Consider the following 17241-nt stretch of genomic DNA (forward strand, 5'->3'; position numbering starts at 1 on the left):
CAGCATAACCAGCCCATTTAAGACTACCCTTCAATCATTGGGCAATAAACTGCATTTGTGAAGACCTGTTGAGTCAAGTGAGGTTATTGTCATGGTTGATGACAGTACCGCCTGATTGGCACGTAAAAAAACCATTCGAGTGTGGTCGATGCCAGTGCTGCCTGACTGGTCTTGTGCTGGTGGCACATAAAAAACAACCCACTACACATGGAGTGGTTGGCGTTAAGAAGAGCATCCAGCTGTAGAGACTTTGCCAGATCAGATTGGAGCTTGGTGCAGCTTCCTTGCTTGCCAATCCTCAGTCAGACTGTCCAATCCATGCCAGCATGAAAAGCAGATGTTAAATGATGACAATGATGATGATGATAATTCACATATAAGTTCATTTCTTTTTGGAAATCAAAATGTCTGGGTCACAATTTCACATTGGATTTTTTTCTTATGTTCACCATATATTTTGTATATTTTGCTAGATTTCTTTTGGAAATCCTTTGAATTTGGATTCGCTACTTCACAACATAAAATTGCTGTCCATTTTATGTCTGGAGTCAAAAATTCCAGAAAATCCATGTGGGAAACAGCTTGGAAACATCTCCAAAAATCCAAAGAACTCAGACATCAATGGTGGACACTTGAACTCAGTTGTTTGTGGAATGAAATCACTTGTTTTCACAAACGAGATTTGTGCTGAAATTCTCATTTAAATATAAATAGGTTATCTCAGGTAGCTTTGAGTGGGTTAGTAATGAAAGGATTATCTCTGGGCCTTGTAGCAGACATTTTAAAGGGTTTCTAGATTGAAAAATGTGGTTACTTTATCAAATTAATTTTGTTTTCGTGGGTTCAACTACAGATCCAGCAACGAGTGTTGGTTACAATCTCTGGTCTCTGATTAGTTAAATTATAATTAGTTTTAGTGATCCAAAATACGAGGGATCCAACAGGGGAAGACATTACGGAGATGGAGGGGGGGAAAGGCTCAATGTGATGGAAATAGTTGCTTTATTGTCTTGATATGAGAAGGACACATTAAATAATGTAGTTGTTGACAGGCAATAAAAACTGATGGGATGGTCATAGCTGGAACACCTTTGATCATGGATCTGTTCAGTGGGGGTTGACCTGGGGTCAAACAACAACAAAAAGAAACTATATAATATAATAACACATTTCCAACAACATAAACAAACACTCCTCTGCCTCCATCCCCCTTGATTTTGTTTCTTGATAACTTTCTTAATTAGGCATAAAGTTTTAATGAACGATCACACAGCAGCATTATTTCAATGGCTGAAGATGATGATTCTGTCAATGAAAGTTTATTAAGTTTAAGAGAACAAAACATGGCCTTTTTAATGAGTCTGAAAGTTCTTAATCATTAATTTGGTTGTTGATCATTTAAAAACAAAAAAACATGAAATTTCATTTAATGTTTAATCAAACACAGTGTGTGTGCGCATGTGTGTGTGTGTGTGTGTGTGTACGTGTCTGTGCATGAGTATATCCAGGGTGCAGCAAATAAACTGTCGTCTAAATTATACAAAAATAAAAATACCTTGAAATACTAAAGAGTAAATTGATTCAATAAAATCCCCTTTTGGCTTCAACCATGGCCTCCAGACGACTTCGGAATCTCCTGCAACTCTTCTGGACGGTCTCCTTGTTTAAGTTGGTGAATGCTGCTATAATCCTTGCCTTCAGTTCATCTTTGGTGTTACAAGGAGTTTTGTTGGTCTCTTGCTCAACTGCGTCCCACACATAATAATCAAAGGGTTGCGGACTGGGGAGTTAGGTGACCAGATGTGGTCGCAGAAATTGTCTGAAAGCCACGACTGGTTTCTCCTACTTGTGTGGCATGGTGCAGAGTTCTGTTGCCAGACATAGTCTTCCAGCGACCACTCTCTTGACCCAGGGCAGCACTACTTCCTCCAGGCACTTGATGTAAGCAACTATGTGGAGTCTGAAGCTGTGTGGAAAGATGAATGGAGGCATAACCTCACCATCATCAGAGATCACTTCAGACACCTTGATGTTGACTGGATGTTTGATTTTTATCACTCTTGGTACATGTCTTCAGATTGCACAGTCCTCACATTGACACCCAAACACTCTGAAATGTTCGTATCAGACCTTCTGGCATGAATGCCAAGCAGCATAGCATGTCATTTTCAAATTTCTGGTGAAGTGAATTGTATCATAGTGCTGTTTTTCTCACAGACGGTACCCAACTACACTGTGTGATTGACAAAATCAAAAACAAACAATGCACATGCACAAAATTAAGAAAATAAAATGGCAACAATTTACCCATCACACCCTGTATTCATATGTATATATATGTGTGTGTGTGTGTGTGTGCATGTGTAGATCATCATAATCATTTAATGGTGTGCTGGTATCATGTGAGAAGCACCCAGTCCACTCTTAAAATGGTTTACATTTGGAAAGGCATCCAGCTCTAAAGACCATGCCAAAGCAGACATCAGAGCTTGGCACAATCTCTAGGCTTCTGAGGTGCTGCCAAACCATCCAACTCTTACCAGCCGTGGAAGACTGACATTAAACAATGATGTTGATGTATGTAGCAAGAGATGGGGAGTGTTGGTAGAAAGTCTTCTTGTATTTTTGTAGGTTCGATATATACTGGGACATATTTAATATCTCTTCATTTTATGTTGATAATCAATCAAATCAATAACCAATCAGCTTCATGTTATAGATTATTGTTTTATGATATCCAGTGATCATAAGCAGTTTATTGAATGATTAGGAAAAAATTGATTGTTCTTCCTGAGTAAAAAAGCAAAAAAATTATTTTTTAAATTAAAAAGAAATATTTTTATCAACATAATTGTCATTGTCAGCACTTTTGAAAACATAAACGCTGCATAATTTGATTAAAAGGAAATCTGTATCATGAGTAAAGTATGCTGAAACAAAGCTGGTGGAGCGCCTGGTTTCAGTTATGTCCTTCCAGGAAACATCTCCTGGTTTCTAGGTTTTTTTAAAGATATATTCATTTGTTAATTTGTTTAGATGGAAGTGAAACAGTCATGTCCTGCAGATGATGTAAGTCCTCGGTCGAGTCCTAAAAAGGCCTCCACTCATGCAACATCGTGCACCCCTTCAGTCAGTTCTTCAAAACTCAGCCCTCACGAAATACTCCGCTCGTTGCTCAGTGCCGCGGGGCCAGATATGTCAGCATTTCGACTTCTCTACAATCTAGAAGTAAGTCATTTCAAACTGAAGAAACTGTTGTTATTGTTTTTATTATGAATTGTTTTTTTTTCTTCAAATTCTGGTCAGGTGATATTCACATCTATTTTAGGTGAAATTCTAATGAATCGTTGCTCTTATTAATGGCAGTGAAGGTAATGAGCTGGCAGAATTGTTAGCAAGCCAGACAAAAAACTTTGCAGCATTTCATCATTTCATTTGTCTTTGGAAATGGGTGAGAGTTGGTGACAGGAAGAGCATCCAGTTGTTGAAAATTCACCTCAGTAAATTTCCATCTGATCTATGCAAGCATGGGAAAGTAGATATATGTTGATGAGGGTAAAGGAAGAGGTCGACAGGGACTTCAAAGTTTTGTTCAGTGTGTGTTTTCTTCTTAAATATTACATTTGTTACAAAGGAAAATTTTGACTGTTACTTTGAAGTTTTGGTTATGTAGCCATCATCAAACTGCCTAATGAAAGCTTCTATGGTGAAACTTTTCAGTCACTATCAACCTTAATGTATTCTGCTAACACAAAAGCAAATGGAAGCCCAAAATGATCTATTTGCTTGCCAAGACATTTGACTGTGTAAACTTCAGGGTGTTCATCACATCTTAAACATTTGTGTGTTATATTGGAACCAAAAGGCACCCATCAAAGCAGATAAGGAACTGTCAGAACCTGCATAAGACAAGGATGTATATTATCTATTTAATAGCAGCACTGAGTATGTGTTTAAAGATTCAAACAAGATGAAAGGACTCTCAGCCAATGATATGAACATATACAATGTAAGATATGGTGATGACACAGCGTTTATTGGTAGACAACAATGAGAAATTATAAGAAATTGTTGATGTAAAAGAGGAAAATGACAAGAAAGGCCTAAATGTGAATGAAAAAAAATGACGAAAATAATGGTTGTTTGTAAGAAAGAGCAAAAGGCTGCAAATATAAAGGCAGATGGACAGAAACTTGAATAAGTGGGGAAAAAAACCCCAAAAAAACTGAGTATTTTGGGCAAATAAACAAAGGACGTCACTGCCAAAGTTACTCAAAAAATAAATAAGGTTAAAATAACATTTGTAAGAAGGAAAAAGATCTTCACCTCAAAAGACACAACACTGCAGCACCTAGAATTTGAGACTTAGGAATCTGATATATTCTGTCAGTCTTCCTTTATGGAGCAGAAACTTGGACGATGTAGAGAGTAATGGAGGAAAAAGTAGAAAGATGGAATAAACAGCTGAAAGTCCAAAGACATCTGTTGTTGAGAATCAAGCCCACTAAGCTGTCATATTTAAGAGATACAATGTGCCAAGTGTAGAGGGAAAGAGAGCAAGAGTCCATGAAAGGTGTTTGTGGAATGATGGCTTTAAGAATGGAGTGGAAAGAAGAGCCTGCTTGATTGTATGCAGCAGAGCGAATTGGAGAGCCTTGGCAGGCTGACCTGGAGAACACAAGGCACCTAGTTGATGGTTGATTTTACATATGTATATATGAAAACAATGAGCAAGCCAAAACTTGTAAGTCGCTGTCAATCATTTCATTCTAAAAGTTAATAAATATACACTCTGCTAAAAAGTATTGTGCAATGCTTCAATTTCATGTTAGATTTATACATTCGACTAAAAATTCTTCAAGGCGGTGCCCCAGCGTGGCTGAGGTCTAATGACTGAAATGAATGAAAGATAAAAGATAGAGTGTGTGTGTGTGTGTGAAATAATGAATGGTGACAGACTAAGCTTTGAACAAAGGAAATTTCGCCTCAAGTGGTTCTGAAAATTTGGAAATAGAGCAGAAGTGCAAAACCAGTTTAGGATAGAGTTTCAAACAGATCCATGGACATGACTTAGCATCTCTTGAACTAGACATAAGTTTGAAGCAGATGGAACTGTTCAGAATGTCCACAAGAAATATTCCAGAAGACCACAGTCATTGATGCAAATCAAAAAGCAAAAAAGGTTACTGGAAACGTATTGCCAGAGTTCAAGAGAATCTGTTTGGCAGGCAAGTTGTGATATAGGAATTTCAAAATCGAGTGTCCATCTTGTTTCAAAGCACTGTCATTGGAAAAGTTACATTCCAAGAACAGTCTACAATAGTCTCAATGAAGATGACTGAGATAAAAGAGTGGAGTTTTGTGAGTGGTATTTGAAAATCGACATTTTATGGAGGAATATCATGTTTATTTACCAGGAGTTACAATATTCAGCAAAATGGGGCACCCTATACTACCATAGTAATGTAAGGGTCTGTCTTCATGAGATTTTGCTGAACAGGTAGACTGGATAAAGAGGGTTCAGTAAAATACCCTCCACATTCATCAGACCTCACACCACTAGGCCTTTTTATCATGGGGATGCTTAAATGATAAAAGTTACACTTTGTAACCAGCAACAGTGAACAAACTGAGGCCAGCCATGGAGCACAAATGGCAAACGAAATGTTTTTTGATGTTTGTGATTCCATTTCTTCACATGTCTGGATTAGAAATGGTCATCAGTTTGGAAACGGACATTCATAAAATGTAAAATTCTGTCTGCAGCAGATTCTATTAAATTTTGAAAATTTCTTTATGATCATTCAATGTGTGTATACACAATTTTCAGAACACCTGATATATGTGTGTGTGTGTGTGTGTGTGTACATGTATATATATATATACTGTGGGGGGAAATAAATATTCGTACATGTCAAAATTATTTATTTATTTAATTTCTAATGAAAATAAATGGGATATACCAATACTATATTTGCATACACATGCATAAACTAAGAATATGCAAAAGAAACTAATAAATTATAGTAAGTAAGGAATTTATATTCAGTTATAGATATTTAGGGGTGAAAAAAGTATTCGTACAGAACATAATTAACTGATAATTCTGATTTAATACTTCGTAGCATAACCATTATTCAGTTCCACTTCAACCAATCTCTTCTTGTAGTTCTTAATCAATGACTCGCATGTTTCTTTAGGAATTTTTTCCCATTCTTCTTGACAAATTTTCTTCAAATCTGTAATGCACGTTGGGGCTCTTGAATGAATTTTAATTTTCAAATAACGCCACAAATTTTCAATGGGGTTCAAGTCAGGTGACTGGCTTGGCCATTCTAATAATTTTATATTGTGATCCACAATCCATTTTTTGGTAGACTTCACCGTGTGCTTAGGGTTGTTATCCTGTTGTAAAACCCACCCTTCACAAAGCTGGAGCTTTTCTACAGAGTCCCATAAATTATTGCTCAAAATATTTTGGTACATCTCTGCATTCATTCTACCATCTATCACATGTAAATTGCCAGTACCATTTGCAGAGAAACACCCCCACACCATGATGTTGCCACCTCCAAACTTTATGGTAGGAATTGTGTTTTTCGGTGAATAGGTGATACCATCTTTCCTCCAAACATGGCTATGCGAATTTCGTCCAAACAATTCAATTTTTGACTCGTCTGTCCATAGAAAATTTTCCCAGAATGTATCAGATTTATCTTTATGTTCATAAACAAATTTTTAACAGGCATCTCTATACCTTTTAGTCAACAGCGGAGTTTTTCTAGGAGAGCGTGACTTCAGTTCATTCCTATGAAGTTCATTGCTGATAGTTCGTAGTGTAACACTACCCTGAAGCTAACAAATCTTGCAACTCCTTTCTGGTGATCATTGCGCTTTTTTCGATTCTTCACTTCATTTTTCTTAAAGATCTAGGGAAAATCTTGCGTAGTGGACCGGATCTTATTCTGTTTCCGACAGTTCCCAATTTTTTATATCTTTGAATAAATGAAGATGTGGTAGAAAATGGAATACAAAGGGTCTCTGATATTTTCCTGTAAATTTTACTTGCTTTCCACTGTTCAATAATTAAGTTTTTCACTGAATTTGTGAGTTTTCTACTTTTCACCATTATTACGATACTACTTTATGTTGTCTCAGTGCTGAATGAAGAAGCTAGCGTTTTGGCACTTAAAAATGACAACTGATAAGATTATTGGAACAAACGAGAAAGTTCTAGTAAAAAAATTATTTTAACAGTATTTTGTGGCATAGAAAATCATAAATTTAATCTGTACGAATACTTTTTTCATCCCTAAATATTTATAATTGTATATAAATTCATTAGTTACTATAATTTATTAGTTTCTTTTGCATATTCTTAGTTTATGCATGTGTATGCAAATATAGTATTGGTATATCCCATTTATGTTCATTAGAAATTAGATAAATAATTTTGACATGTACGAATATTTATTTCCCCCCACTGTATATATATATATATATATATATATATATATATATATGTATGTATATCTGTATCTCTGTTTATCTAAATAGATACATCCCCACAGCATGTTATTTTCTCCTTCTCCCCTTTTGTCTCCCTCTCTTTGTGCAGGTGCTGAGCAGTAAACTGATGCCAACAGGTGAGGAGGTTGGGGTCCAGCACAGTGCCAAGCGTTTCTGTGAGGACTTCCTACTGGCTGGTGGCCTGGCGTTAGTGATGCACATCCTTCAGCCAGAAGCCATGGTAACAGACGTACCATACGCCATACGTCAGGCAGCATACTCCATATCTTTACAGTTAACCAAGTAAGTTCAGATGCAAATTTACTTATGCTGTACAGCTTCATGCACACATGGACCCTAAGGGACTGCCTCTATGGGGCCACCCAGCATGGTGGAAATAAGAACCAAATCTTCAAATTACACTTTGTTCTAGAAACTGAAAGGGATCTTTGAACGATGTTATCTTTGGTGTAGAAAATGGAAAGATCATGGTTGGAATGTCTGTGATCATAGGTCTGTTGGGTAGTTGACAGCAGTATGGATAATGGACATATCAATAATTGGGCTACTTGATGTGAAGGGCCTGGAGAAGGGAGCAAAGGATAGAGATCTAATACATCTCTATTTTATGTATTAGATTATCCAAAATTCTAACTGCCTCTTTTTCGTAATATACAAAATTTGTACACCACTTCAAACACACACACACACACTGACATATATTTTATATATATAAAATCTATCTGTAATCTCCTTTTCGGGGTCAATCAAATAAGTACCAGTTACGCACTGGGGTCAATGTAATCGACTTAATCCCTTTGTTTGTCCCCTCTATGTTTAGCCCCCTTTTGGCAATAAGGAAATCTACCTATTATAATGTGTGTATGAAAGCTTGATCTGAACGAAAATTACTGTTCTGGGACAAATCCCTTGGTGTAGTTCCTCCTCCTCTGCCTTTATCAAAGTCCACTTTGTATCAAACGTGTGTCCAGGACCCAAATTTCACACTCTTTTCCCATTCCTCAAACATTTATGTTTGTGCTAAAATATTGCTTCACCTGATTGCACAGCTGGGTAAAAGAAAAACCTTTCTTCCTTCATCATCCAGCAGTTTATCCTTGTCAATGTGATACCCTGAGGTGGCCCTCAGTTGTATATGCTCTGTTTTTTCTTTTGTTAGATTCTTGTTGTGTGGTCAAACAGTAACTGGTGAAGTGTATTTCCCCCTGTCCCCTCAGGTGAAAACTACTCCCAGTGGAGCCAACTGGATTGGTAGTATGAATGTGGAGCCATCAACTGGAGCCGGTAGCAGGGCTCTACAGGTACCTCACTTTCACATCCAAAATTCCATTCATTTTGGAAGTCTTTGTCTTTTATTATTTTTCTTTGTTAACCTTTTTGTTCAGATCAGTTACAATATGAAGTCTCTACTCCTTATTCATGCACCCTTCACTATATTCTATGAAATCCCATTTATATTCTGATCCCTGCAACTTCACCACCATTTCTCTTTCTTCCTTTCTCTTGCACCCTTCTCTCTATCTCTCTCTCTCTTTCACACTCCTACTCTCTTTCTCTCTCTCACATTCTTGATCACTCTTTCTTTCTTTTGCTCTCTCCCTCTGATTGGCTGACCAGGTATCTCCTCTACACCAACACACCTGTTCCTATCACTTTAATCTCATCACCTGGCACAAGGTCACTTTCTCCAATGCACCCCCCCCCTTTCTGAGGATCTTTGTCTTGTGAGTTACTTGGTGACTGCCATCTGGATTGGTGCCTTGTAGAAAGCATCCAGCCCACACTGTAAAGTGGTTGGCATTAGGAAGGGCATCCAGTTGTAGAAACCATGCCAAAGTAGACCTTGCTGGTGCTGGTGCCATGTATAAAGCACTCAGGCCACTCTATAGGGTGGTTGGCATTAGGAAGGGCATCCAGCCATAAAAAAACCATGCCAAAACAGACACTGAAGCCCAGTGCAATCGTCTGGCTTGCCAGCTTCTGTCAAACTGTCCAACCCATGCCATCATGGAAAACAGACATTAAATGATGATGATGAATACACTATCTATGAATTTCAGTTACTTTTGAAATTAATCTAGACTGGAGGGGTATTTAGTAGCTACCTGATTAAGATATTTGCCTCCCAACCATGTGGTTTTAAGTTCAGTCCCATTGCATGATATCTTGGGCAAATGTCTTCTGTTGTAGTCCAGACTAAAGCCTTGTCAGTGGATTTTGTTGGCGGAAGCTCATTGTATACGCACATACACAGGCAAATTAAAAATAACAAAAGTCAAAAGGATGTACACATGGAATGTGTTAGCTTGACACTCAGTCTCAGATGAAAAAAGGAGAGTAATGGTTCAAGCATGGCTCTTTGTTAGAAAGAGAGAAGAGGAAAAGTCCAAGGAAAGCAGGTGTGTAGTTACAAGGCTCACACACACAAGTTACCATCATTATCATCATCGTTTGACATCCATTTTCCCTGTATGCATGGGTAGGACAGTTGACAGGAGCCGGCTAGGTAGAAGACTACCCCATGCTGCTGTGTCTGTTTTGGCAGGGATTTTATGGCAGGATGCCCTTCCTAACATCAACCCTTCCACAGAGTGGACTTGGTGCTTTTTACATGACACTAGCACAGGCAAGGTTAGTTTTGGCATGATTGTTACAACTGGATGTCCTTCCAAATGCCAACCACTTCACAGTGCGGAATGGATGATTTTTAAGGCAGGTTTACCAAGTAACTCGCAAGACAAGGGATTATGAGAAGGGAGCTTCTCTGTGTATATATATGTGTATATATAAATTAGACACAAACAGCTATTTAGTTATTCATCAACAGTGAAAAGATATTATCTATAATAACCACATAGAAATTAATTAAATATTTTATAATTATTATTCTAAAATTCTCATAACAAATCAAACATTAAATTGACTTCGCACATTTCAATACTAAATACATAAATCGATAATATTAAAATTTAATTTTTAAAAATTTTAAATTCAATATTAATTCAATTTAAAAATATTTAGCCACTCTTCAAATCAAAAAAATAACATAAATAAATTTAGATATTATAATAAAATAATAAATATATAAATGTATTAGCTTGGAATTATTACATTCCCTGACTATTAATAATATTGTAAGTATGTGTGTGTATGATTGTGTCTCATTGTGTGATACTTGTTACCCATCTTTTATACACCCGCTTGGTGTTTTACTGACAGGGAAATGTATACATGAGTTGTTAGTTGCTTTCATTCATTCTTTTCCAATGTTTATTGTTCTGTTTATTATCCCCTCCCCCACCCAACTCAGACTTCATATTTTCATATAAAATTTCTTACTTTATGCATGAGAATTTAATTATAATCAAATTTACAATTGATTTTAAATTGGGCTTAATGAATTGATTTTAATTAAGCTATAATCATGCTATTGTAATTAAGCTAATCTTTTTCCCTTTCTATTTATCAGACTATGTCAGTGGAAGATTTTGGAGAGACAGTGGCCTGTCTGATGCGCATCACATGGGCCGCAGCTGCAGGTCGCCTTCATTTGATGAGCGTTCCCCAACCGATTAGAGAGAGCACTGTTGCCACGGGCCGACGCAGTCGTCAAAGTAGTACAGGTAATGGGGTGTGGTCACATGCTATGCTTACAGGATTAAGAACTTCATTTTGCAACCGTTTGTGTCTGTGCAACACCCCAGGCCAACATGTTTTGGGACCATGATCTTCTTTCAGTCATTGGACTGTGGCTATGCTGGGGTACTGTCTTGAGGAGTCTAGTTGAACCCCAGTTCAAATGGGTCTGGAAATTATTTTATTGGTCTATTTTGTTGAATAGCGAACTTAATGGGGGTGTAAACAAACCAACACCAATTGCAAGCATTGGAAACACACACACTCACACATAGATATATGATGGGCTTCCACACAGTTTCCATCTACTAAATTCACTCACAAGGCATTGGTCAACCCCAAAGCTTTAGTAGACAGTACCACACAATGAGACTGAACCCCAAACCACATGATTGCAAAACAATCTTCTTCACCACACAGGCAAGCTGACCCTTAGTATCACCATTATGTTATGTTTGCTTTCCATGCTGGCATGGGTTGGACTGGTCGTCATGATCCAATTCCTGCTCCCACACACTGCTTCCTCTCCCCATCCTCTTCACAGAGTTTTATTTTCTAGTGGTGCCCACACCTGAAAGATTGTCAACTTCTTAGTTAAACAGGACTAAATGGTTGCCTTAATTGTACTTTTTTTCTGCTTGCTTGCCATTTCTCTGATAGTGCACCAGGGTTAGACATTTCACTGTGACCCCAGCACAAAAGTTGGGGTAATAGGGAGTTTCGCAGTAAACATTATTGCTGCAGGAAAATTTGCTGTTAAAAATAAAATAAATTGCTGAAAAAAATATAAAAGATTGGCTGTTTCTTTAAAATGGCAACTTCATCAACGAACCTGCTAAATAGAGAAAGGTAATTTCTTTAAAATGACAGTCTGCGTGGATGCCTCCTTTTTTCAGGGAATTTTCCGGACATGCAAGAGTGATCAGCTTGTGCTCTGTAAACGTAAAGGGCCTTCATTATGCCAAGTCATGTGTGTTTGTTGAAGAGAATGTGATTGGGAGCAGGGAGAGAGAGAGAGAGAGAGAGCAATGAGTGAGGAAGGGGGGCAAAAGAGATAAGAGTTTGCAGACTGGGACAAAGAGGGCAGTGATGGTCAAAAGCAGGGTGATGGGTAATAATATATATGTGGGTGGTGGTATGGCTAAGTTTTCCTTACAACAACAAGGTTCTCTATCGAATTTCTTGTGCAGCATCTTGGGCAAGTATTTTCTACATTTGCCTTATGTTGGCCTATGCTTCATGTGTGAAATTTGGTTGGTGGAAACTGTATGGAAGCCTATCACCTTAGTTTGTCTTCTGATCGGTGGTTTGGTTATGTTGCTTTGAACAGAGACAATTTAGGATTGATTCATTAGTCTTGTAGATGATGAGGTCCCTTCACTGACATTGGTGCCGATAAAAAATGAACCTCTGTAAAGGTGGGTGTTGATGCTAATAAGGGTATCCAGCTGTAGAAAGCAAGCCAAGTGTGGTTCTCTGGCCTTGTCCAAAAGAAGAAAGGTTGTAACTCTGAATAAGAATTGGCTTGGTCCATGAACAACCATCCCAGCTGTGTCACAATGCAAGAAAAAGTTCTGTTATGCCCCTTTACTCCAATGCTGGGTTTAGCCAACCTAAATCAATAAAGATCTGTGAAATAAATACCAGATTAAGTACTGCAGTCAATATAAAATTGAGTGCAGTACTCCAGCATGGCCTTAGTTTTGTTTTCCATTGATCATCCTCATTTTTATGTTTGCTTTTGATGTTGGCAAGGGTTTGGATGATCATTAGGCTCCAAACAGTTGTTTATTTAAAGTTATTGCCCTTGAAGATGGCTCCTTCGTCCCATCTTGTGTTTCTAGTATTTTTTAGCCTGATATTATGCCGCTTCTTAACTTCAACCTCATTACAGATAGCGCTTTGTGCATTTTCTTGTCGCACCAGCTCTGGAGAGGTTGTCCTGTCCTCTCCATTTTGTTTTTTCTCACCAGTCCCCTTACAGGGTGTACCTGGCATTAACATGAGGTGTTCTCTTGCCCCCAAACCCTACATTGTCTCTCTTCATTTGCTCATTTACACAGTATGCTCAATGCATTCTGTTGTGGCTCTAGGAGTTGACTATTTTTGTCTCTGGTAAGACTATAGTCCTGTCTACCTAATGTTTGTCTCTTTTGTTTGTCATTCCTTTTACAAAGTGGAATGAGTACATTTTATCCTGGCACCAGCATTGATGAGGCTACCTGTTTCCAGCAAGACCATAAAGCTTTTTCTACTCTATGTTGTCTGTGTATAGACCCTTGATTAAATGTCATTTTGGAAGCTCTTAACTTTGTGTTGCTAAAACAGCTGAGTCATAGATAACTTCCTTGATTTCGATGGAATTGTGGCTTAAAATAAATTCATTTAACTGAACATTATTCTTAGATCTTTAATGAACCATGAAAGTTTATATAAAATTAATTAGAGTTAAGCTAAATATATATTGCTATGCAGAATTAATGAAAATCTCATTAATGATTTTTTTTTTGCTGGTATTTTCAGGTAGTACTGGTAGTACAGGAAGTGACAGTGAGGGCCAAACCCTTCATGCTGGTGTTTGTGCCCAGCAAGCCAACACAAGTACCAAAGATTGTAAGATTGCATGTGAAGCCCTGGAGATTTTTGTAACCTGCCTGAAACTACGAAAGGAGCTGCTCTGTAAGTGGGGTCCCTCTTCTCTTTAACTATTGGTTTCCCATTTTGGCTCAAGGCCTGCAATGTCAAGGGCAGGGACAAGTCAATTCCAGTGAGCCTAATGCTTGACTGGTATTCATTAATCCTGATAGAATGATAGGCAAAGCTGATCTTGGTGGAATTTGAACTGAGTATGTTCATCATCATTGTTTAATGTCTGCTTTCTATGCCGGCATGGGTTGGACGGTTTGACTGAGGACTGGTGAGCCAGAAGTCAACACCAGCCTCCAATCTGATTTGGGAATGTTTCCTACAGCTGGATGCCCTTCCTAACACCAACCAGTCTGAGAGTGTAGTGGGTGCTTTTTACATGGCACTGGCATCAACCAGACTTGAATGGTGCTTTTTATGTGCCACCAGCATGGGAGCAAGTCAGGCAGCACTGGCAACAGCCATGCTCGAAAGGTGCGTTTTACATGCCACTGGTATGAAACCAGTTAGGCGGCACTGGCATGACCACATTCATATGGTTCATTTTATATGCCACCAGCATGGGAGACAGTCTGGTGGGACTGGCATTGACCATACTTAAAAGGTGCTTTTTAGGTGCAAACCCAGAAAGATGAAAGACAAAGTCAACCGTAACAGTATTTAAATTCAGAATTTAAAGTGCCATAGCTAAATATCACAAGGAATTTTGTCCAATGCCCTAATAATTCTGCCCATCTACCTACTCCCTAACGATTACAGCAATCCACTGAGAACAATAGTAATATTAATTTATGTGTTAATATAAAACCACAGTACAAATGTACAATCCCCCCCCCCACTTAGCTTTTTACATACAAAGCAAGAGTAAAATTTATTATAGAAAAAATCGATAATTTATGAACCTAAAATTTTAATTGATTAATATTTCTACAAAGCTATCTCTGTTAAATTTAATTCTGCACGTGTCAAATAGAAAAAGATGTATGTAAAGGCAAATGAAAGGCTGCTTAGCATTTTGCCTGGCATGCTAATGCTTCTGCCAGCTTGCTGCCATAATAATAGTAATAATAATAATAATAATAATAATAATATAGATATTTTCGATCTAGTTAGGATTCTTTGCCATCAAATTTTTCAATTGGTGCTCAAGCCTTGAAAAAAAAAAAGAGTTAAACTGCATCAGCCGTAAGGGAATACATGTCTATCTTATCTAACTTGTCCAGTAGAGGCCACCAATTGATATCTGAAAAGTTCGATGAAATAACTCATGAACACTGCCATAGCTTCTGCCAAAAGATGTTTCAACATATTTACGTCGTCGACTGGTCTGAACTAGGGGAGATAATAAACGAATGATTCTTTTCTATTATCTCCCCTTGTTCAGACCGGTCAACGACGTAAATATGACAGAAGCTATAGCAGTGTTCATGAGTTATTTCATCGAACTTTTCAGATATCAATTGGTGGCCTCTACTGGACCAGTTAGATAAGACAGACATGTATTCCCTTACGGCTGATGTAGTTTAACTCTCATTTTTTTTTCAAGGCTTGAGCATCAATTGAAAAATCCAAATTTGATTGCAAAGATTCCAAACTAGATTGAAAACATCTATAATAATAATAGTAATAGTAAACATGGCTTCTGATCTTAACTGATTGGAAGTGTTATCATGTACATTGTCTTCTTTTGATATAAAAGATGGCCTACAGCAAATATTCTGCTCAGTACCACAGATTTGCTTGTCAGCTGTTTGACCTTAACCTGTTGATCATGTCCCTTAGTGGCTGACGATATGTGCATCTCTGATCACAAGCAGAAGTAGTGGGGGAGCATCATAGCCATGTGTTGAAAGGAATTCTTAGAGGTTTGGAAACATGGGTGGTTCATTCAACATCCTAAACCCTTATTCAGGGACCTTTTGAGTGGTTTGGGCTACTCGACCAGAAGAAAATTCTAACTGGGCCCCACCTGCAAGGTCATGTGCTGTTTATCTTGATATGAGATCACCATGTCGCACACATATGGTTGTGATGCTTGTGCCTGGTGTACCCTTATCAGACGGGTAGTCATGATGGGTATACTGGGCTTCATATATTTTACCTCAGTTTCACTTTGATGGCATGAACTGCTCTCTCACTCAATAGTAATAATAATAATAATAATAAGGAAATTCAAAGAGAGCATGTCACAGATTGAAGAGAAACCTCTGCCTGGTCAATTTTGGGGAACCACTGAAGAAGTATGAGGAACAAAATCCTGGGTTTGGTTAAAAAAAGGAACATAGAGTCTAATTGTAGCAGCCAAGATCAAGCGATAAAAACGAACAACTTGAAAAATGTATTTGGGGAGAATGTGTCAGAAAAATGTAAGATGTGTGGAACTTGGAATGCGACAGTGGCACACATTGTTACAGAATGTCCCGAGTTGGCACAAGAAAAGTATAAGGAATCATGACATGCACAAGAGTTTTACAGTGGAGGCTTTGTCAGAAACAGGGAATTTAAGCTGGAGACATGATATTGGGTCGAAAGAATGCTGGAGTTGGAGAATTGTAAGAATTTGTGGGATTTCCCTATTCAAACGGACAAGAAACTAGAAAATAATCGGCCAAGCAACAATAATAGACAAGAAAAAATGAAGTTGCCAACTAATTGATCCATTTGATCCAGGATCGTAAAGAAAGAAGACAAAAAAGAAAAAGTATATAATCCCTTAGAATTTGGAATATAGAAAGTAAAGGGTGTGCCTATAATTATTGGTGCACTGTTGCAGTAGTTATTTCAGCTGTCTGAGTTCAAATTCCACTGAGGTCGACTTTGTCTTTTGTCTCTCCAGGGATCAATAAATAAGGAGCCAGTTTAGTATGGTGGACTGGCAGAATTGGTAGAGTATATAACAATATTTTGTGACATATTCTGGCCATTTGCTCTCTCAGTTCAAATCCCACCCCAGTCTGCTTTAACGTCACTGTTTGCCATGTTGGGTGCCTTTGGTGGACCCCATCCTGTTTTGCAAGCGTTCATACCTCTCCACCCACCCAACTCCCTGCAGTGTTGGTGGCCCTGTAAAGAGTCATGGACCCTATGTTTCCCTCTTGATAGTGTAAGAATAAGGGATATAATGACAAGATGATATAATTGTCTAAATCCCTTAATGAAGGTGCTCCAGCATGATTGCAGACTGAGAAAAAATCATTGGGATGAATATTGTCTTCAGACATAGTGTATCAAGGGCTATATTACCTTCTTTGTTATTGTTCAATCCCAGGTCAGTCCTATGATCAAAGATGCTTCAGCCATGACCATCCCGGCATTTGTTGTCTGGTCATGGCTTTACAGAGCCTCCAAGACTGGTAAAGAATTGGGGGAAGGAAGAAACTTTCCTTAGACCAGGGCCTGACTCTAATACTTGCAACAGAGTGGGCCCAT

At 38.0% G+C, this 17241-nt stretch overlaps 1 protein-coding gene across 3 annotated transcripts in view; it reads left to right on the plus strand.

Annotated features, from left to right (window-relative positions):
• LOC115226303 (ubiquitin carboxyl-terminal hydrolase 24) overlaps positions 1-17241 on the plus strand; it is a 148601-nt gene that overhangs the window by 78778 nt on the left and 52582 nt on the right. For all 3 annotated transcript variants that reach the window (XM_029797297.2, XM_029797298.2, XM_036515375.1), the window contains 5 exons: positions 3037-3228; positions 7619-7812; positions 8690-8831; positions 11000-11153; positions 13690-13845. In XM_029797297.2, the coding sequence (XP_029653157.1) occupies positions 3037-3228; positions 7619-7812; positions 8690-8831; positions 11000-11153; positions 13690-13845 (838 nt within the window). The remainder of the gene's footprint in view (positions 1-3036; positions 3229-7618; positions 7813-8689; positions 8832-10999; positions 11154-13689; positions 13846-17241) is intronic.

The sequence above is a fragment of the Octopus sinensis genome, linkage group LG30 (genome assembly GCF_006345805.1).
Source record: "Octopus sinensis linkage group LG30, ASM634580v1, whole genome shotgun sequence".
Lineage (NCBI taxonomy): Eukaryota > Metazoa > Mollusca > Cephalopoda > Octopoda > Octopodidae > Octopus > Octopus sinensis.